This window comes from Anabrus simplex, chromosome 1 (genome assembly GCF_040414725.1).
Source record: "Anabrus simplex isolate iqAnaSimp1 chromosome 1, ASM4041472v1, whole genome shotgun sequence".
Taxonomy (NCBI): domain Eukaryota; kingdom Metazoa; phylum Arthropoda; class Insecta; order Orthoptera; family Tettigoniidae; genus Anabrus; species Anabrus simplex.
The window spans coordinates 244,975,405-244,999,643 of record NC_090265.1 but is presented as its reverse complement, the minus strand read 5'-3'; the positions used below and the strand labels follow the sequence as shown (position 1 = coordinate 244,999,643).

Here is a 24,239-nt window from a genome sequence, read left to right as displayed (position 1 = left end):
GCGCATTTTATTGATAAAATGAGATAACGTGGGCAATTTTTGCCCTCCCCCCCTCCCATGGTAGTTCTCTTAGAGAATTTACTTTGACGGTTTAAAATAGGGGCTTCTCTTTACTCCTGTCACCCTTGGAGATCCAACTGAGAGACTTGCTCTGGAACATTTAAATTAATAAAGCCATCATGGGATTGTTGAGGGAAAAGTACAGTGGTGGTTTTCCATTGTCTTCTACTGCCCTCAAATCCATTGGCTCACCAACCCAGTTTCCCACTGGGGTTGGTTACCCAGCCTTCCACTGGGTTGCTCGACTTAACAGGGGCACCGCGAGTATGTTGGAAATTGGAGGATTGAGGTGAGAGAGACTAAGAGAACTCTCTTGTTGATTTCTTATGTTCACATCACACCTCCATTTTGCCAGAGTCTCAAGATGATCGTAGAGAGACTCTCCTTAGGTTAATTCCCGGGGCCCATGTATGTATGTATGTATGTATGTATGTATGTATGTATGTATGTATAATTTCATCTCAGCTCATCCCCATCCCTGTGTCAGGAAATGGTACTTACATAGATAGATAGGTACATACATACATACATACATACATACATACTAACAAAAGAATGCTTTTCCTAGCAAAATTTGCTTAATTTAACTAGAATAATTTTTTTTTTTTTACTATTTGTTTCACGTCGCATCGACACAGATAGTTCTTATGGCGATGATGGGATAGGAAACTCCTAGGAATGGGAAGGAAGTGGTCGTGGCCTTAATTAAGGTACAGCCTCAGCATTTGCCTGGTGTTAAAATGGGAAACCACAGGAAACCATCTTCAGGGCTGCTGATAGTGGGGTTCGAGCCCACTATCTCCCGGATGCAAGCTCACAGCTGCGCGCCTCTAACCATACGGCCAATTCGGCCGGTGAGAATAAATAATTAACAAAGAAACAATCTTACAAGTAACAAATCTGAGCTAACAAAATTCCCCTCTGGGGAAATTACTTGTGATCACACCAATCCGAGTGATAAATTTCAGCTAGTTAATGGTAGACGTGCATTTTCCTATGTTGTATTTTGTAGTGATAGACATAGGAAGAGTCCTCAGTTAGCACATGATAGGTATGTACTGCAGCGTAGGATGACAAAGAAAAAGGAAATAATTTGAAGTTGTAATTTGTTGGTTTGAAAGAAGATTGGTTAATGACAGTTATTCAGACTGTTACCTACTATAATCTGCTTTAGTTATATTATTTATAAAACTAAGATTTTTTTTTTCTTTTCTTTCAATATACCTTGATCAACACAACTTGCTAGACCTTCAGAATGACAATTCAGTATATTTTTACCTTCCAAAAAACTTTTTATTTGACCATTTGCTAAAGTTCATCTTCATATTCTTCATAGCTCTAACATATCTTTTGCTTTATTTGTTGATAATTTTGTTCTGATTTTGACCTGTGATCAAAGTTTTGTGTGGAATATGGGTTGAATTGCTTGCCATTTAGTTAAATGGAAATCTGTGGTAATAGTTGATAGCAACTTACAAAAAATAAGTAGTTAATTGATATGATGCATTTGGATCTCAAAAACAGAATCAGAGTGGAAAGAAAATAAAACAAAGGCAACTCCCTCATTTTAGAATTGAATTCTTTTCATAATACTTTCTTTACTCGCGAACATCTCACACTTATTTTTTCCAGAAAATACCAGCTTAAAAATCAGCACGCAAGATATATGTGTGAAGTTGGTAAATCAGACTTGATTAAAGTAATCAGCATCACCATAACGTACTCACAAAGATACACACGAGATGCTGTCAGTTGGTACAATTATTTTATTTACATGTATTTACAAATTAAACACACACATAACCTTGATCACTGCTGTCACAACAAAACACTCGCATCACAAACTGCCATTTAACAAAACAACTGCCAATCGCTGCAGATGGAGACTATAATCTTGAAACACAAATGAAACAGTTGACTACCGATTACCTGTTGCTTCAATATGGAGACTACAATTATTGCATGTCAACACGAGATATATATTCTTGCTACACCATAACTCTATGGAACTCGTCAACCAATAACTCTTTCCAACCAATAACTTCCAAACAAAAACTAATTACTAATAACTCACGGTCAATAACTAACTTTACCGTCAAGATGATCTCTCTATATATATCCTGGCCAGGCTTCCAGAAAGATACGTTACAAACAACTACCTTCGTGAAAATTCTAGAGTGTCCAATACATAGATTACAATGTACAGAATATTCTCAATCGTTCTCGTCACCTATTACTATTCTGGAAGTTACAGTGTGTTTCACAATTATGGATTACAATTATATATATATATATATATACTGTATATATACAGGTACGAATAAATTATAATATTAATTTACATTTGAACTGATATAAATGTCTATATACAGTGCATGTTTCATGACATAACCTCACACACAATATGGTCATTTGACTGTGTAAATAATAATAATATTAATACATACATACATACATACATACATACATACATACATACATACATACATACATACATTCCATTATAGACTGTAATGCCTTTCAGCGTTCAGTCTGCAAGCCTCTGTGAATTTACTAAATGTTGCCACAATCCCCTATTTGCAACTAGTGTTGTGGCCTCATTTAGTTCTATACATCTTATCTTTAAATCGTTAGAAACTGAGTCTAACCATCGTCATCTTGGTCTACCTCTACTTCTCTTATCCTTCATAACAGAGTCCATTTTTCTCCTAGGTAACCTATCCTCCTCCATTCGCCTCACATGACCCCACCACTGAAGTCGACTTATGCGTACAACTTCATCCATTGAGTTCATTCCTAAATTAACCTTTATATCCTAATTCTGAGTACCCTCCTGCCATTGTTCCCACCTGTTTGTACCAGCAATAATTCTCACTACTTTCATGACTATTACCTCTAACTTATGAATAAGATATCCTTAGTCCACCCAGCTATCGCTCCCGTAAAGCAAAGTTGCTCTGAAAACAGACTGATGTAAAGACAGTTTCGTCTGGGAGCTGACTTCCTTTCTTACAGAATACTGTTGATCACAAGTACTGGCTCGCTGCATTAGCTTTAATATACCTTGATTTAATCTCACTTACTATATTAACATCCTGGGAGAACACACAATCTTATCAACCTGTTCTAGCTTTGTGTCACCAATTTGACATTCAATTCTGTTGAATTTCTTACTTACTGATATCAATTTAGTCTTCGAAAGGCTAATTTTCATACCATACTCATTGCACCTATTTTCAAGTTCCGAGATATTAGACTGCAGGCTTTCGGCACAATCTTCCATTAAGACCAAGTCGTCAGCATAGGCCAGACTGCTTACTACATTTCCACCTAACTGAATCAGTCCCTGCCATTTTATAACTTTCAGCAGATGATCCATGTAAACTGCGAACAGCAAAGGTGAAAGATTACAGCCTTGTCTAACCCCTGTAAGTACCCTGAACCAAGAACTCATTCTACCATCAAGTCTCATTGAAGCCCAATTGTCAACATAAATGCCTTTGATTGATTTTAATAATCTACCTTTAATTACATTGTCCCCCTGTATGGCGAACATCCTTTCCCTTGGTACCCTGTCATATGCTTTCTCTAGATCTATGATACATAAACACAACTGCCTATTCCTCTCGTAGCATTTTTCAGTTACTTGGCACATACTGAATATCTGATCCTGAGAGCCTCTCTGTGGTCTGAAACCACACTGGTTTTTATCCAACTTCCTCTCAACGACTGATCGCACCCTCCCTTCCAAGATGCCAGTGAATACTTTACCTGGTACACTAATCAGTGGGATACCTCGATAGTTGTTGCAATCCTTCCTGTTCCCTTGCTTATAGATAGGTGCAATTACTGCTTTTGTCCAATTTGAAGGTACTTTACCAACACTCCATGCTAATCTTACTATTCTATGAAGCCATTTCATCCCTACCTTCCCACTATACTTCACCATGTCAGGTCTAATTTCTCCTATCCCTGCTGCTTTATGACAATGGGGTTTATTTACCATCCTTTCCACTTCCTCAAGCATAATTTCACCAACATCATTTTCTTCCTCCCCATGAGCTTGGCTGTTCGCAACACCACAAGAAAAATTTCCTTTTACATTCAGATGTTCAAAACATTCCCTCCACCTAACCAGTGATTCCCTGGGATCTGTTATGAGTTCACCTGAATTGTTTAAAACACTGTTCATTTCCTTTTTCCCTCCCTTCCTAAGATTCTTTATTACCGTCCAGAAAGGTTTCCCTTCTGCTTGACCTAGCCTTTCCAGGTTATTACCAAAATCTTCCAACGACTTTTTTTTTTTTTTTGATTCAACTATTTGTTTCGCTCTGTTTCTTTCATCTACGTACAAATCCCTGTCTGGCTCGGCCCTTGTTTGGAGCCATTTCTGATGAGCCTTCTTTTTACGTTTACAAGCAACTCTCACTTCATCATTCCACCAAGATGTTCACCTTTTCTCATCTTAACACACAGTTGTTCCTAGGCAATCCCTTGCTGTTTCTACTACAGCATCCCTGTATGCCACCCATTCTCTTTCTATATCCTGAACCTGCTTACTGTCTACTGTTCATAACTTATCACTAATCAACATATCCATGTACTTCTGTCTAATTTCCTTGTCCTGGAGATTTTCTACCCTTATTTTTTTTACAACCGAGCTCGATAGCTGCAGTCGCTTAAGCGCGGCCAGTATCCTGTATTCGGGAGATAGTAGGTTCGAACCCCACTGTCGGCAGTCCTGAAAATGGTTTTCCGTGGTTTCCCATTTTCACACCAGACAAATGCTGGGGCTGTACCTTAATTAAGGCCACGGCCGCTTCCTTCCCACTCCTAGCCCTTTCCTGTCCCATCGTTGCCATAAGACCTATCTGTGTTGATGCAACGTAAAGCAGCTAGAAAAAAAAAAAATTTTTACAGACAGATTTCACTTTCTCTACCCTAGGCCTAGAGATACTTATTTCTCTACAGATCAGATAGTGGTCTGTATCATTGAAAAATCCCCAGAAAACGCATACATTCCTAACAGATTTCCTGAATTCGAAGTCGGTTAAGATATAGTCTATTATGGATGTGGTACCCCTACCCTCCCATGTGTAGCGGTGAATAGCCTTATGCTTGAAAAATGTATTCTTAACGGCTAAACCCATGCTAGCACAGAAGTCCAACAAACGCTTCCTTTCCTGTTAGCTTCCATATCTTCCCCACATTTACCAATCACCCTGTCATATCCTTCAGTTAGCTTTCCAACTCTTGCATTGAAATTGCCAGTTAGCACTATTCTGTCCTTGCTGTTGACCCTGACTACGATGTCACTCAGTGCTTCATAAAACTTGTCAACTTCATCCTCATCTGCACCCTCACATGGTGAATACACGGAGACATTTCTCGTTCTAATTCCTCCAACTGCCAAATCTACCCACATCATTCACTCATTTACGTGCCTAACAGAAACTATGTTGCGTGCAATGGTATTCCTGATAAATAGCCGAACCCCATACTCCAGTAGCGTAGCTAGGATTTCAGTTTGGGGGGGGCCCATTCATCCAGAATTTTATTTTGATAGGTGCCCAAACTTCCATAGTTTAGGTGGTGTAGAATACCGAAAAAGGAAATGAGTGCCCTTGGATCCAAGTAAGAGTGGTGGATTCGTGCGTATTCCGGGAGCTAATAGTAATTTTTTTCTTCTTCCCCCGCTTTTCCCACATCTGTGGGGTTGCGGGTGCGAACTGTGTTGCACATGTAGATTTAGCCCTGTTTTACGGCCGGATGTCCTTCCCGAAGCCAACCCTATATAGAGGGATGTAATCAGTGTTGTGTGTTTCTTTGGTGGTTGGTAATGTAGTATGTTGTCTGAATATGAATATGTTGGGACAAACACCCAGTCCCTAGCGAGAATAATTAATCAGACGCGATTAAAATCCCCAACCCAGCCGGGAATCGAACCCCGGGACAGTCTGAAGCGTAGGCCTCAACACTGATCATTCAGCCAATGAGTCGGACTCCGGAATCTAATATTAATGTACAGTATGTATAAAATGCTCAATAAAAGGACATTCGTTAAAACTCCTGGGGTGTCTGAATTCCTTCGACGACAACCCCCCCCCCCCCACGTTCCCCGGCTATCTCTGTTACATCCCAACATAACTGCAGCATTTCATATATTCCGAGTACAAGTGAAATGAATGCAAGAATAAACAGTTTGAGTAAGGATGCAATATTCTGATTTAGATTAAATACGGTAATGCTATTATAATAATGGTCATGTGATAAGCAATAAAGAAATGGCATTTTATACAAATAATGCGGCAAAGATATACACAAGCGCGTCGAATACAGGTTTCTCGTCCTTCTTGTCCATGGCTAGATGATGAAGGCAAGAGAATGATGGGCCACCGTGACTTGTTATTTCGACATTATAAACAAACCCTGGATGACACAGACTTCGAATCTAACCGCATCTTAAGAAATCGCACAAATCAGTTAATCAGAAATTTTAAAAAATGTATATATTTTTGGAATTTAGCTAACAACTTAAATTCTAATCGTGCATGGGACCAACTTAGAGCTCTGGGAATAGGAAAACATCAACAGAGACAGATTCCACTTGACGAACTGAACGATTACTTTAGTAGAATAAATATTCACCCTACCCCAATTAACTGCACCGACTCACCGCCCTCCCCTTCAGCCAATCCACCATTCACATTTCACAGTGTCACAGAAAATCAGGTTTAAAGTCTTTGTACTCGATAAAAACAGACTACACGTGTAGATGATATTCCTATTACTTTTATACATAACATTATGGGTGCTATCTCGCCTATACTGGCGCACATACTGACCTACTGTTTACCAAACGGAACTTTCCCTACTGTCTGGAAAACAGCCAATATTATATCGGTACCTAAGGGTTTAGACCCACAATCACCCTCTGACTATCGTCCTATGTCCGTACTCCCTGCGCTTGCTAAAGACTTTGAACGTTTAGTATACGAGGAAGTTCTGGAATACCTAAATAAAAATGCTCCTTTGGACCCTTCGCAATCTGGATTTGAGAAGGTTCACAGTACCGCGACAGCACTTTTGAAGGTTACTGAAGACATTAGAGACGCTATGGACAAACGACTGCTCACTATACGTATCCTTCTGGACTTCAGTAGCGCCATTGACACTGTAGTAAATCCGACTATCCTAAAGAAAATGGAACTGCTAAATTTCGACCTGGCTGCTTTTAAGGTTTTTAGTTCTTATTTGAGTAACCGTCAACAGCGTGTAACAGTAAACGACTAGGCCTCTAAATGGAAAATGAAACTTAGTGTTGCCCCGCAGGGCAGTATTCTACGGCCCCTAATTTTCTGTATTTATATCAATGACATACCATCTGTGACAGGAAATAACACACATGACCTCTGTGCTAACGATCTTCAAATATATCAGCACTGCAAGACAAGATATTAACAGGGACCTCCGACGACTCAGTGTATATGCACAACGAAGCTCTCTTATATTAAACTGCAAAAAAAATCAGTTATAATTGGATCACGAAAATTACTGAGCTGCTCAAACAATGTCGCAATCCCGCCTATCCTACTGAATGGTAACATTATTCCCTACAGTAAAACGGTTAAAAATCTCGGCGTAATGATGAATGAAACACTTGATTGGTCTGATCACACGAAAGAAATACGTAAAAAGATTTTTGGAGTTCTTCAGCCTCTTAAACAGCAGAGGGATGTATTTCCATTTTTGCTGCAGGCCAAACTAATACAGACACTCATTCTCCCTATTCTTGACTATTGTGACGTTGTTTTAGCTGACATGACGAGAGAAGAAATACTGAGCACTGAATACCTGCCTGCAATTTATTTACAATATCAGGTACGATGGTCATATCACCCCATACTATCAGGCTGTCTCATGGTTGATGTCTGATAAACGTCGGCAGCTACACACTTTAACGATGGTGATCAGAGTGGTAGCTGAAAGTCAGCCACTGTATATTTCTTCTAAATTCGTCTTTTTATCATCATTTCACAACTTAAATACACGTTCTAGATTCATTCTTTCTATTCCATTGCACCGCACAAATAAAATTAATAGATCATTTGTGGTGACTGTCACCAGATTATGGAATTCCCTGCCAGTTCAGGACAGAGAAACTGGCTTTTAAAATCACGATTTAAGGTCACCTGCCGAGACTACCTGGTGAGGACAGCTGACTGAATGGTTGAAGTATGTGTGCGTTCCTGAGGATTAGCCATTGTTAAGAGTTTTTAATATTAATTAGTTCTAATATTAATTTAGCAAGTAATTTATTTAAATGTATTTTCAATTATCTTAATTTATATAGTTTTAACTATTTTAAGTATCTCAGTATTTTATTTAAGATTCTGATTAGTATGTGGTTAAGTGTACGAGAAGGCCTGGAGCCCTAACTTCACCACTGTACTGAAGGCACTCATAAATAAACAAACAAATAAATATATACCGTAATGTAAACCATATGGGTATAGATATTTTGTTAGTTGGTAAAGAAAAATACACGTTACAACATATGCTATGTAGGGTTTACCTTGTTCTATTAGTTTCCAAAGTGGTTAGGGCCACGCAGCTGTGAGCTTGCATCCGGGAGAGAGTGGATTCGAACCCCACTGTCGGCAGCCCTGAAAATGTTTTCCCGTGGTTTCCCATTTTCTCACTAAGCAAATGCTGGGACTGCACCTTAATTATTAAGGCCACGGCCGCTTCCTTCCCACTCCTAAGCCTTTCCTATCCCACCGTCGCCATAAGACCTATCTGTGTCGGTGCGACGTAAAGTAAATTGTTAATTACTTTCCCTCGCAAGCATGGGATACAGAATATAGTAGTATAAAGTTAGAGTTTTGTGACGCTAATATTCGTATGTAAAATTTTTATTAATGTGCCAGAAACCAACGACCCTGAGCTGTTGCCATTTCAACACCGTTTTAAGGGTTACCGATCCAAGCCAGGATTTGAACCTGCGAACTCAGACTCAGAAGGACAGCGACTCATCCAACTGAGCCACATGAAAAGGAGGCGTTTGTGATTATTGTTATAAATAGATGCAGTTGGTATTTTTACAAAGGTTTTTTTATGAGGAGCATTTATTAAGGCGTACGTTTTCTTACTGTCCTAAATGCACGAGGCCGGAGAGAAGAACTAGCTGGAAGCTAAAGAGCTTTGCAGGGATGTCGCTTCCTTCTCTGTTCACTTTTCCAAACCAAACTCCATGGCGTAACAGCCCCGAAGGGCCATCGCCTACCAAGCGACCGCTGTTCAGCCCGACGAGATGTTGTGTGGTCAGCACGACGAATCCTCTCCGCCGTTTTTCCCGGCTTTCTAGGCCAGGGCCACCATCTCACCGTCAGATAGCTCCTCAATTATAAACACGTGGGCTGAGTGTACCTCGAACCAGCCCTCAGATCCAGGTAAAAGTCCCTGACCTGGCTGGGAATCGAACCCGGGGCCTCCGGTAAGAGGCAGGCACGCTACCCCTACACTGTGGGGACGGCTGGTTACTTTTAGGTATCCTTATTTTCGAATTTGACTTAAGGCATCCTGCATTCAATTCCCGGCACTGACAGAGTTAAGAAAGGCATGGGATGAGGAGAATACAGGCTTGTTTTTGGGTGCAGTAGAGTTTTCCTTGAGTCACCCGTAATCGAAATATCTACGGCCTGGAAGGTAGTCACCCTCACGGGGTGTAGTAACAAAGTGGTTCCTTTTTTTAAGAAGACAAATTAAATGAAGATTCTACTTCCTCACAAACGAAGAACGATATTATCAATTTTACAAACAGTTTCAATAATGCAGCAGGTTTATGTTAAGAGTACAGAAGCTATGATTGTACATGGTAACAATCTAAACCAACAATATCTACTGAAGATCCGTCACTGCACTCGGTAGGACCGGCTGTGTGCTGGCATCCGAGAGATAGTTTGTGGTTTTCTATGGTTTCGCATTTTCACACCAGCAAATGCTGGAGCTGTACCTTAATTAAGGCCACGGCCGCTTCTTCCCACTCTCAGCCCTTTCCTTTCCCATTGTCGCCATAAGACCTACGTTGTGACGTAAAGCAAATTCTCAATAAAAAAATAAAAAATCTTTTCACAACCCCTTCCAAGGAAAAGTTGTATCCACACTACTGGCCACTGAAATTATTTTGTGGGTACGCCACTGCATTCACTCACCATTTAAAGTACAAGGTAAGTCCGAATAATGGTTGGATACTCAAAATACACTACCATAATTGATGCGGTACTGGCTCAAAAGTCTATAAGGAAAGGTGAGGGACGGGATCTAGTGTTTTAAGTAGAATCCGTATCAATAGAACGTGACTTCCTATTTAAAAATATGTTTTATGCGTCGACTGCGATTCAAGCCTGGGCCGTCCTGATGAGAAGATAGAACCGTTGGAATTGAGTTATCACGCCCGCCAATTACAAAATAGTTACCCGCACTTTTGATGGTGCCATTTGAGGTTTCAATCAGTCCCCAGGCATTTGACAAAATATATAGGCCTACCTATCAAACTTAGGCACGCATCCGCAATTGTCTTGCTACTGTAAGAATAAAAAAACTTTTTCATAACTTACCGAGGATGCACATAGTGTTGGCTTCTCAGTGACAAAACGGTCCCTCATCAAAAAACAGTTACTTATATGGCACAAAATGAGGAACTAACGTGCAGCTCACAATCCTGTCATAGTCTTCCTAACGCTGCAACTTAAAGATAGCACATTTCTCAACCACGGTACTACCCGAGGATCCCTAGGACATTGTTGTTTCCTGGAACTGATGTGCCAAAGCTGACACGATGTTGTAAGCTTGCAACTGTTTTTGGCCGTCGCCCCTGTTATCTCGGTGGTCACGTTCCAGTCTCCTACTGAGTAACCCCTTGCTAATTACCCCTTTCTTCATGTCTTGACATTTTTAAACACATGGTTACATTCTCAATAGTGAGACCTCTACAGGGAAATATCCCCGCGCATCACAATCTTAAGTGTCTTCCTTTCATTCAAGCAATACAAATATGGAGAATTATGTATGGCCCTATTGAGCCCTGCTAGTAGATTCTTGTCGCTACGTTAAATTAACATTTCAGCGTACTTTTTAAGTTGTTCGTGCCGTACGTAAAACAACGGCTGATTCTCGCTCTAGTTTCTGGAAATATTTTGGAGGGGGCCCAGCCCCCCTGGGTCCCCCCCCCCTTGGCTACGCCAGTGCCATACTCCGCCCTTCCCTTTCTAACACCCGTCAAGTACACTTCATAATCTCCTATCTCTTCCTCATTATCTCCCCTTACCCAGATATCACTTACTCGTAACATATCCAGATGCATCCTCTTAGCTGACAAATTAAATACACACAACCTTACTCACTACTATCACAAACAAAACACTCCCATTACAAGCCGCCATTTTAAAAACAACTGAATGTCACTTCAGTATGGAGACTGCAATTATTGCATGTCACACGAGATAAACATTCTTGCTACACCATAACTCTACTGAACAATAACTCGTCAACCAATATCTCTCTAACCAATAACTAACTCCACCGTCAAGATCGCTCCCTTATATATGTCCTGGCCAGGCTTCCAGAGAGATACGTTACAAGCAATACCTTTGTGAAAATTCTAGAGTGCCAAATACATAGATTATAATGTACAGAATATTCTCAATCGTTCTAGTGCTTATTACCATTCTGGAAGTTACAGTATGTTTCATAATTATGGATTACAAATTATAAGGTAAGAATAAATTATAATATTAATTTACAGGTATTTACATTAACTGAACTCATATGAATATTTATGTATAGCACATGTTTCATGACATAACCTCACAAACAGCACGATCATATCGTATGTACATATGATGTAATAATAATACTAAATGGATGTAACACTTCATAGTTATACATACAAGTAGTAATAATAATAATAATAATAATAATAATAATAATAATTCAAGCTCGATATTTGCATTAGTTACCCATGGGTGAGAGAATATTGTCTTCTAGTTGAAAAAAAAACCCTACAACCTGTTTTCCAGTCATTGACCGGGTCAGGGATGTAATGAATGAAGCAGATATAGGCTGTTAGTACGATGGGGTCGCCACTCCCAAAGTGCTTTATTAATGAATGATAGATGCAATGAAATGGGAATGGAGAGTGTTGCTGGAATGAAAGATGACAGGGAAAACCGGAGTACCCGGAGAAAAACCTGTCCCGCCTCCGCTTTGTCCAGCACAAATCTCACATGGAGTGACCGGGATTTGAACCACGGTATCCAGCGGTGAGAGGCCGACGCGCTGCCGTCTGAGCCACGGAGGCTCTCTGTCTTCTAGTTATATCTGTTTATCGCACTTGCATCAGCAAATAGGACCTTCTATCATTTATGAGCGTTTCTGTTACAAAAAAGTTGTATTTATGTTACATTAGCTATCTATATGTATGAGGAGTGTTGTTTTTGTTCATTTATCAACTTTCTTAGGTTAAACACTTTCAGTAAAGAGTTTTCTTTCAATGACACAGTTTCTTTATTTGGCACTTAGCACCATTGTTATTCAATAACACGTAATTAAATAATTTCCTCTGTTCTCCAGACACACACAAACACAGTTACACAAATCAGAGTTTCATTGGATATAGACCTAATGTAATTCGAAATGGCAAATTTAAATTCCTATATTGTTTAAGGCTTACCCAAATAGACTTTGGATTTAGATGATCCCCACAAGAAACCATGTGGTGATAAAAGATCCGGGGATTGCGGAGGCCGTAGTCTTGTGTATGCTCACCAAAACATTTTTCAGTAAGTCCTCTGAAGTGTGTGCTGTATGGGCTGTAGCATTCATTTTGCTGAAAATATCCATTGAAAACTTTATCTTGCGTTAATGGACCTACAAATGGCTACAAAATTTCCGAGCAGTATTATTCGGAATTTAATGTGGCGTCACATCAATGTCACTATCTATACCCCAACTTTTTGACTATGTAGAGATGTTTCAACAATTCCATATGGGGTGTTGGAACACCACAAACAACTGTTTTGTGAATGAGCACTACCTGACAAATAAACCAGGACTTGTCTGTATAGAACAGAATTTACAAATTCAATACCTTTTCTGCTGACAAAATTTTGAAACCACTGGCTATAATAAACTCTTGCCTTGTGATCTGGGGCTTCTAGTTCATGAACTGATGTTATTTTACATTCTTGTAGGCATAAATGTTTTTTCACGGCTTTATGTGCTGTGCCTATCAATACATTGGTCTCTTGAGACAGTTTTTAAATTGATTTAGAAGGACTTCATAACTGTTTATCTGAAATTTCACAAATTTTATCTTTTATTAAGACATGAAGTCTCCCGGGTTGACATGCATCAAATACAGCATCACTTTTCAAGTTTTGTGTACCATATCTTGATGTGGCAAAGGGGTATTTGGAAATTTGTTCTGAAGCTTTTCATTAACAATTTTACTGTATTTGTCCCATTCTTGAAACACATATTCCACTAAGAAGCTATGCTCTTCAATATAATTAACATGTCCACACTAGACAACAAACTGTACTGATTTTAAGTGCATTGCAGCTGCATTCCACATCCTAGCAGATAGTGTGGGGGACTACTCTAGTGGAGCAGAGAAAACTGTCAAGCAGGCAGCAGATGAAAAACACCATGAAGCTACGTTTCGTTTTGATGGTGCCCTTATGTGCGAAATGCCATGGGTATGTGCTACCTGCGAGTGGTGCCATAGTGTGTGACATACCATGGGTTTACATTACCTGTGATTAGTACAACCATACGAGAAACGCCACGAGTCTACGTTACCTGTGATTAGTACCACTGTTGGAGGAACACCATGGTTCTGTTTTGCTAGTGATCAGTACCATTGTGAGGAGCTGGTGACCTGGATTTTGGACCCCTTTAGATAATAAGCATCATCCTAGTAATAAATACATTGTGAATTGGATCCACTGATTGTTTTTGTTTGACGATCATTTTCTCATCACCATTTGTTTTAGATTCTAGTCAGTGGTTACGTTTCGAAGTTTTAATTTTAATTTTGTTACACCTCATACTATTAGGGGCCAATGACCTAGCTGTTCTGCCCCTTTAAACAAGAAACATCATCATCATCAGATAGAAAACAAGCATGTGGAAGGAAGACAGTAAGTTGTCAAGCAGGCCGCAGAGACTTTACACCATGAGCCTACTTTGCTGGTATAGCAGGAGGAGAGATGATACTCCCACATGGCATGTCCCAGGTGGCGGATAGGGGGGTCCTAACTGGCTTGCCGGCGGACTTGAGAGAAATAAACTAGCTCTCACGGACCAAACACACAACCCTCGGTGGGTGGGGGACGTAGGCAAAGAATACACCCACAGTATCCCTTCCCTTTCATAAGAGGAGACTAAAAGGGTCAACCAAAGGATGAGAAAGAACAATGAGACTACGTATAATTTGTACCATCATGCAGCGAACACCATGGGTCACTTTTACTTGCGTGTAGTACCACTATGTTAGGTTTGTGATTAGTAGTGACAGTGTGAATCCGGGTGGGTTTTACAGTACCTGTGATTAGTACCACCATATGAGGGACACCATGGGTCTGCCTTGCCTATTATTAGTACCCACTATGTGAGGAACACCACAGGATAGTATGAGTCCCTGTGATTAGTACACCTATGTGAGGAACACCATAGGTTTGCATTGCCTGTAAATGGCACCGCAATGTGTGAAACACCATAGGTCTGTGTTACTTGTGCGCATTACTTTACCTGTGAGAAGTACCATAATATGTGGAATACCACGAGTCTACACTACTTTTGATTAGTACCGCAACATGACTTTCTTAGTGATAAGTACCATTATGAGGGGCCGATGACCTGGAGTTTGGACCCCTTTAGACTACAAGCATCAATTAAGTATTGTGCTTTAGAAGCAGTCCCTTGGTTAGTAATACTATTGTTTAATGTTAGTTTCTTGGAATGTGGGACATTGCGGGTCGGATCCACTGATTGTTTTAAATTCATATCCATCCATTCATTCTTCGTCACCCCGTTTTGAATTCTGATCAGTGGATGATTTTGGACTTCTAAATTGTCTTTGCATTTCATCTCATTTCGTACCATTAGGGGCCGATGACCTAGATGTTAGGCCCCTTGAAACAACAAGCATCATCATCGAGACTTTATATACACGCAGTGCTCTATGGAGAGAGTAGTTGAAGACACTATACTAAAGGGTGATACCAGCTATAATCAGGGCTACATTTGGAGTTCTTTCCAACTTCCCTCCTTTTACCCTAAAGTTACAGATCCTGGATTATAGTAGTGTACTTATTATAATTTTATCCCTCTTAGATCTATTTTTGAATATCAAACATTGCTGTGATTAATCTGCATTTTGTATTTAATCAGCATTCTTGTATAAATTTTGTTGCTTTTGTCTCACTATCATCTAGCTGTCGGTATCTGTCATACTAAATGTCTCCCCTTTTCCTCTACCTATATCTCCCCCCATGCCCATTCCTCCTCTTCGTCTTTCCCCTCAAATTCCCCTCCCTTCTCCATTGCTTTCTTCTTTGCCATGCCACTACTAGCTCCAAGTTAGTATGTCATTGACAGCTGAGCCAGGTATCACACAGCGGCCTGGAAGGGTAAGGTCGACTTCCCGTTATGTGTTTACAAAGTTTTTTCCTGTGTCTGTCGTAGCATTGATTAGTAAATATTTTTCCTATTCTTTTTCTTTTTAGATATCTCCATTAACACCCTTAAGGATGGATGATATAGATGTTGATTCCCATAGGGAATCTGAAATATTTGTCCCGAACAAGTAAATTTATAATACCATTATAAATGGTCCGTTATTGGACATTATAAATTTTCCAGCTAACTCATTCTTGGCTGCCAGCGTTTCGCCCCCATGTGCTAGGTTGGGCTCATCAGTTGGTGTCTAACACACCTACCAAGACGCATGGCTAGTGCATACCGTGATGGCCACTGCGTAGGCTACTTGAAGCCACCGGCAGTGCCAGTGCACTATGAGAGACTTTGCCTCACTACCAAAAATTGCCACTGTGGAGCAGCGGTAGAGTGTCGGCCTCCAGATCCCAAGATAGCGAGTTCAAAGCCGGCAGAGGTAGTCGGATTTTTGAAGGGCGGAAAAAGTCCATTCGAAACTCCATGTCGTACGATGTCGGCATGTAAAAGATCTCTGGTGACACATTTGGTGTTTACCCGACAAAATTCATTAAATCTCTGTCATAGACGCCCAAGAGTGTTTCGGTTTACTCGGTCTGCCATCTTGTGGGCCTAGAGTAAAACGGAACGTCGAAATTGACAAGCAGACAGCCAGATGGCGTCAAATTGAAATGTCTGCACACGGTAGCTGAGGCCATACGATTATTATTATTTACTACCAAAAATTGATGCCTGCTTGGCCATCAGATGATATAGATGTTGATTCTCATAGGGAATCTGAAATATTTGTCCCGAATGAGTAAATTTATAATACCAATATAATATTTTACTGTTCAAAACTATTAAATTACAGTAGCAAGCCCCAAAATTAAAACTTGAAGCTGAATTCCCACGTATCCAAGATTTTAATCTTCAGACACCAATAAGTTTTAACTATAATTACGAGTCCAGTTTGAACATAGAAGTCAAATTATAATTGTTTTTAATAAACTAGAACTTTGAGAAAACAATTTTAGCCAAATTTTCAACATTTGAAGATACTGTGTTTTGGACGTCAATATCTTTAGAATTAACGGTTATTCCAATTTTAGTATAGTCATTTTATTACTTAATTTTAGAATTATAATTAAGCACAAATTTGTCAAAGCAAATCAAATATGACAGGTCTTAACCTTGAGATGATTATATAGGCTGAGGATGCTTGAAATTCAAGCGAAACATGTCCCTATAAAAGAATGTTGTAGCATTATGATTTAACAACATGAAACCAATTGTATTGAAAAGGTGGAATAAAAAATCACAATATTGTAAGCACAATATACATTTTCCAGCTAACTCATTCTTAGTTGCCAGCATTTCGCCCCCGTGTGCTAGGTTGGGCTCATCAGTTGGTGCCTAGCACACCTACCAAGACGCATGGCTAGTGCATACCGTGGAGGCCACTTGAAGCCACCGGCAGTCCCAATACACTATGAGAGACTTTGCCTTACTACCAAAAATTGATGCCTGCTTGGCCATCAGATAATATAGATGTTCCCATAGGGAATCTGAAATATTTGTCCCGAATGAGTCCCGAATGGCACTGCCGGTGGCTTCAAGTAGCCTACGCAGTGGCCTCCACGGTATGCACTAGCCATGTGTCTTGGTAGGGGTGCTAGGCACCAACTGATGAGCCCAACCTAGCACACGGGGGTGAAACACTGGCAACCAAGAATGAGTTAGCTGGAAAATTTTTTAATGTCCATTAACGGACCATTTATATTGGTATTATAAATTTACTCATTCGGGACAAATATTTCAGATTCCCTGTGGGAATCAACATCTATATCATCTGATGGCCAAGCAAGCATCAATTTTTGGTAGTGAGGCAAAGTCTCTCATAGTGCATTGGCACTGCTGGTGGCTTCAAGTAGCCTACGCAGAGGCCTCCACGGTATGCACTAGCCATGTGTCTTGGTAGGTTTGCTAGGCACCGACTGATGAGCCCAACCTTGCATACGGGGGCGAAACGCTGGCAGCCAAGAATGAGTTATCTGGAAAATTTATAATGTCCAATAACGGACCATTTATATTCGTATCTTAAGGATGGATGCGAACTCACTCTAAAAACGTCAGGATATCCTTTGTATATTCCATCTTTGATGAATGATCATTTCGACTACTTAGCCTTTTTATGAACTACATACATCCGATTTTATACTATGGATCATCAACAGACAGCGATATACATGTTACTGTCATAAGATTTTAATGTGTTCTAGATGAAAGAATTTCTTCACGGCCCAATTTTAACTATAGTTTTTTTAGCATTTTGACAACAATTATTAGGTTGTTTTGCCTGTAATTTGAGTAAAATCTCTTGTTTATTTCTAAAACATTTATTTTGTATGATGCAACCTGTACATAATTGGAACGTTCCTATCAAGTTTTTAAATTAGTCTATTCTCACTATTTCAGAATAAGGACTAAACTGTTTCACAAATGTATTTATACTTTCAGCTCAGGGTTTACAAACCCCGTTTTATTTAATGATTGTGTCCTAATTTTAGTTTAACTTACATGAATGAATAGCTGAAGATGACAGAGTCAAACTGTCGGAACTAGTCCTATTTGTAACAAATAAAATGTATTGATTAGATGGAATGGAAACATCTGTTTATAAACCAAGATTGTAAAAAGTGAGTCGGTATCTTACCGCAGGATTTGTATGCATCAGTAATGTTGTCTTTGTTGCATGAATATAACAAGTACCATGATTATCTTGTGAGAATGAAGTATGAGTTGAAATCATAGTGAATAATACTAGTTTCCTTTGTTTAGGTTGCTGGGCAAAACATGAGTCAGTGGCCAGATGATGTTGGCATCATTGCAATTGAGCTTTATTTCCCATCTCAGTATGTGGATCAGACTGAGCTAGAGAAATACGATGGAGTTTCTGCTGGCAAATACACAATTGGACTAGGCCAGTCAAAGATGGGATTTTGTACTGACCGTGAGGATATCAATTCCTTATGCCTTACTGTGGTTACAAAACTTATGGAGAGGAACCATATTGGTGAGTTTAGGCACTTATTTCATATAATTATATTTGATTTATGTACTGAAATGCTGAAGTGAAATATGGGGCTGTGCCATTCAAACTGATACAACACAGTTCTTTAGTTTTTATGATTTCATGTTATTGAACACAGTATGTGCTATATTTCATGGTACCGAATATATGCGAGTTCAAAGTATACTGTTTGGTTTTGACCTTTCTTAAATTCTTAGAACATCTTTAAAATAGCATACAGTAGAAGTCTATTATAGTAAGAACTCATAATGGCAAAAAAATATACTCAGTATAGCGGATTGTCATTATATCCGAATTTCCTAAAAGTCTGGCAAAAAACCCGCACCCATTAAAATAGGTATACAGCGGCAATCATTTTGTTCACAACTTGCGTTTTAGGATATTTCCATACTACGTCTTCTTCATTAGTTATTATTTTTAATTCTGAGATAATATGAATGCGTATGTTCCCTTTCATTCTGAAGAATTCTAGTAGTATCACTCCAGTGGCTTCTGTGGCAAAAATTTCAATTTTCTTATTCAAACAGCGTCTCCTAACTTAATCTCATATGTATCATGAAAACATATTTCAAGCACCAGTAGGGTAATGATAATCTTTTCGCTATATATTTGCAAGGGAATAGCCTTTCCGGAATTTTTGCTATTGCTTTACGTCGCACCGACACAGGTCTTATGGCGACGATGGGATAGGAAAGGCTAGGAATTGGAAGGAAGCGGCCGTGGCCTTAATTAAGGTATAGCCCCAGCATTTGCCTGGTGTGAAAATGGGAAACCACGGAAAACCATCTTCAGGGCTGCTGACAGTGGGATTCGAACCCACTATCTCCTGGATGCAAGCTCACAGCCGTGTGCGCCTAACCGCACGGCCAACTCGCCCGGTTTTCTGGAATTTAACCAGACACAAGAAAATACAATGAAATCTCGTTAGTGCGTTCCTCATTAAGATGATTTCTAGCTTAGCATGTCGTAAATTTGAAGTTCCGATTCACATCGTATTAAATCTCTATAAAAGTGTGTCACTTATTGTTTCACAAATTTTCGCTATTACTGCTTAGTATGATCAAATTTTCCTAAATCCTGAAAATGTTACCTGTCATCCCTTGCGAAAGAAACATGAATTTCAACAGATTAGAGGCTTTGCCACATGAGGCAGGTCGGAGAAAGTTGCATGAAAACAGGAAATGGCCTTGAATTCCTGAACTTGACAGGGTAAATTACACCTTCGGGAAGCAAGCCGATAGCCTCAGGAAAGTTCAGTTTTGCTCTCCAGTTTTCATTGATATTGCTGAATAACCCAGTAAGCCTGTTTGTACTTGTATTTCGCATTCCATTCAGAAGTTAAAAATTTATTCTTTTGTTGAGTGATACAGTGAATGGTAGCAAATATTTGTCATGTGATAGCCTACCTACGGATTAGAAACATAATCGTGCAAAGTTGACTAGCGCGGTGTATATTTGTCTAGTGGTAGCCCAGTTATTGATACTGAAAAAGTTGCAAAATCGCTTACTAATGAAGACAAAATTAAAATCCAGGTAGTGAACAGGCATCCGCATCTTTCAGCGGTAGTGCGTATGTTGAAACTAGCACCTTCAAGTTTCGACTCAAGTTGATTGAAGCGTTGTCGCATTGAGGATGGTGGTCAAAGCAATACTGACTCTAATACTCAGACCGTAACATTAAAAAAACAAGATATCCGAAGTAGCCAGACTGCTGGTATTGGCTACCTTGAAAATATCTTGTACATATTATACCAACGACAGTAATTTAACAAGATAAATGTATCATCATTAGGAAAATCACCGTTGCAGGTATGAAAACGTTTCACGAAAAACTACTGACCACATATAATCAACTAGAATCACATATATTCTACTAGAATAGATGGATAGCCCCACAGAAAAAGATAACGAGAAGCTGAATATTTAGAAATTTCAAATATCATTTTCCCTTAGATTTCACCTCATTGGATAGATGGAAATAAATGATAACACTGTTAAAAATTATTTTTAAAAACATTTAAGCTCTTTAGGCATTTTCATTCGTGAAATTACCAGCATTTTGCCTCAGTGTAGCAGTGGGCTCATCAGTTGGATTGCTACACCTTTCCAAGACGCTGGCAGCTAGTACGCCGTTTAGACAGCACTGCAAGCCTCTTATATAGGACAATGCAGTGACAGTGCACTAGGGCATGCATGTGCCTCCACTTGTATAACTGCTTGTTAAAATTGTATTTATAACATAATTTTAAATGTTTAAAAATAAATTAAGTTGTAAATTTCTCAATTATTCATTCTCATGAGAACAATGAAACGTAACTTGTTGCCTTAGTTTCGAAGTGGTGGACAATTTCTGATGTTCAGCACCCAATGAAAGATAAGTACACCCAAAATCAATCAATCAATCAATACTGATCTGCATTTCGGGCAGTTGCCCAGGTGGCAGATTCCCTATCTGTTGTTTTCCTAGCCTTTTCTTAAATGATTTCAAAGAAATGGGAAATTTATTGAACATCTCCCTTGGTAAGTTATTCCAATCCCTAACTTCCCTTCCTATAAATGAATATTTGCCCCAATTTGTCCTCTTGAATTCCAACTTTATCTTCATATTGTGATCTTTCCTACTTTTAAAGACACCACTCAAACTTATTCGTCTACTAATGTCATTCCACGCCATCTCTTCGCTGACAGCTCGGAACATACCACTTATCACAAAGTTGATACAAGGAGTAATTTTAATACCACCTATTCAATACAATGACGAGAATAATGGTTTGTAACATACCACTTAGTCGAGCAGCTCATCTTCTTTCTCTCAGTTCTTCCCAGCCCAAACTTTGCAACATTTTTGTAACGCTACTCTTTTGTTGGAAATAACCCAGAACAAATCGAGCTGCTTTTCTTTGGATTTTTTCCAGTTCTTAAATCAAGTAATCCTGGTGAGGGTCCCATACACTGGAACCGTACTGTAGTTGGGGTCTTACCAGAGACTTATATGCCTTCTCCTTTACATCCTTTCTACAACCCCTAAACACCCTCATAACCATGTGCAGAAATCTGTACCCTTTATTTACAACCCCATTTATGTGACTACCCCAATGAAGATATTTCCTTATATTAACACCTAGATACTTACAGTGATCCCCAAAAGGAACGTTCACCCCATCAACACGGTAATTAAAACTGAAAGGACTTTTCCTATTTGTGAACGTCACAACCTGATTTTAACCCCGTTTATCAACATACCATTGGCTGCTGTCCATCTCACAACATTATCAAGGTCATGTTGCAGTTGATCACAGTCATGTAACTTATTTATTACTCTATACAGAATAACATCATCTGCAAAAAGCCTTACCTCCGATTCCACTTGTTTACTCATATCATTTATATATATAAGAAAACATAAAGGTCCAGTAATACTGCCTTGAGGAATTCCCCTCTTAATTATTACAGGGTCAGATAAAGCTTTGCCTACTCTAATTCTCTGAAATTTATCTTCTAGAAATATAGCAACCCATTCAGTCACTCTTTTGTCTAGTCCAATTGCACTCATTTTTGCCAGTAGTCTCCCATGATCCACCCTATCAAATGCTTTAGACAGGTCAATTGCGATACAGTCCATTTGACCTCCTGAATCCAAGATATCTGCTATATCTTGCTGGAATCCTGCAAGTTGAGCTTCAGTGGAATAACCTTTCCTAAAACCGAACTGTCTTCTATCGAACCAGTTATTAATTTTGCAAACATGTCTAATATAATCAGAAAGAATGCCTTCCCAAAGCTTACATGCAACGCATGTCAAACTTACTGGCCTGTAATTTTCGGCTTTATGTCTATCACCCTTTCCTTTATACACAGGGGCTACTATAGCAACTCTCCACTCTTTTGGTATAGCTCCTTCAACCAAACAATAATCAAATAAGTACTTCAGATATGGTACTATATACCAACCCATTGTCTTTAGTATATCTTTAACTTATGCTAACCCAATGAACAGCCCTGGTGATGCTAATATGTACCGAGCTCGATAGCTGCAGTCGCTTAAGTGCGGCTGGTATCCAGTATTCGGGAGATGGTAGGTTCGAACCCCACTGTCGGCAGCCCTGAATATGGTTTTCTGTGGTTTCCCATTTTCACACCAGGCAAATGCTGAGGCTGTACCTTAATTAAGGCCACTGCCGCTTCCTTCCCAGTCCTAGCCCTTTCTTGTCCCATCGACGCCATAAGACATATCTTTGTCAGTGCGACGTTAAGCCAATAGCAAAAAAAAAAAAAGATGCGAATATATATTGACATATGGCATAGCAGCACCTCACACAAAGATGGTAAACTTAGTAATGAAACGTTCGGACACTAAAGATATAATAGATTTTTATCCCTTGAAGAACATGAGTGCAAAAACTCTGTTGACTAAACATTAATGTCTTTAACCTGTATGGATGTGCTTAATAAGAGATACACACAGCATGAATTGGAAGATGTTGTTACTGTAAAACCCTGTGTTACAAATCCACTGAATCCCTCTAAGTCACTATTTCTTTTGTGTATTTCTCCTTCTATGATATTTAAAAGTTGTCTGTGTAACAGTGTACGAATTGCTCTATCTGTCACACTTATACCTTTTGTTATACTACTACATCCAGACAAACATTTCCTCAAGCAAGCACAGATTCTTGTAAAATACACTTGCATCTAAATCACCTGATACTTGGAGGCACATAGGCATGGACGAAACATCACCATATCAATTATTATCTATCCAAATTTTTTTTTTTTCAAGGAATATGAATGCTGGTAGGTTCACCATTTAGAATTAGGCTTCTAGAAGCATTTCTCGTGGACAGTCAAGATTTTCTTCTGATGACGCAGAGCACAGTTCTCTGCGAAACGTAAAGAATTTCACCTCATTTTCCTGACACTGCATAAGCCCAAACGCTTATACAGTTTCATGTCTATAAGTACAGGCCATGAAAGCACCAATGGCATCATACAGATACAAATACAGTTGCACACTTATAGTGTATTCTACAAAGAAACTAATATTTATCGTCATCTTTCATGAAATTACACCGAATGCATACGAAAATAACAAATCCATGTTTCCAACATGCCTGGCTACTCAATTCTCCATTTTGGAACAATCGAGAATATCATTAAGGTATGAGGATTGGAGTCGGTCTTGGTTGGTCTTGCACATGACTGAGTTTGACCTCCAAATAATTAATGGTCAAATAGTGTGACCAAAAACAAATGTTTAATAACCCACTGGTCCAAAATATAAGGCTTCAGCTGACATTTGTTTTAGAAAGAGTGTGTGATCTGCTATAATGCGCTGATACTTTTATGGTCCCCAGTGCAAATGTTTTTA

At 39.3% G+C, this 24,239-nt stretch overlaps 1 protein-coding gene across 4 annotated transcripts in view; it reads left to right on the top strand.

Moving 5' to 3' along the window:
- Window positions 1-24,239, top strand: part of Hmgs (hydroxymethylglutaryl-CoA synthase) — a 245,140-nt gene that overhangs the window by 34,776 nt on the left and 186,125 nt on the right. For all 4 annotated transcript variants that reach the window (XM_067141585.1, XM_067141595.1, XM_067141613.2 and 1 more), the window contains exon 2: window positions 18,619-18,853. In XM_067141585.1, coding sequence (XP_066997686.1) covers window positions 18,619-18,853 — 235 coding nt within the window. The remainder of the gene's footprint in view (window positions 1-18,618; window positions 18,854-24,239) is intronic.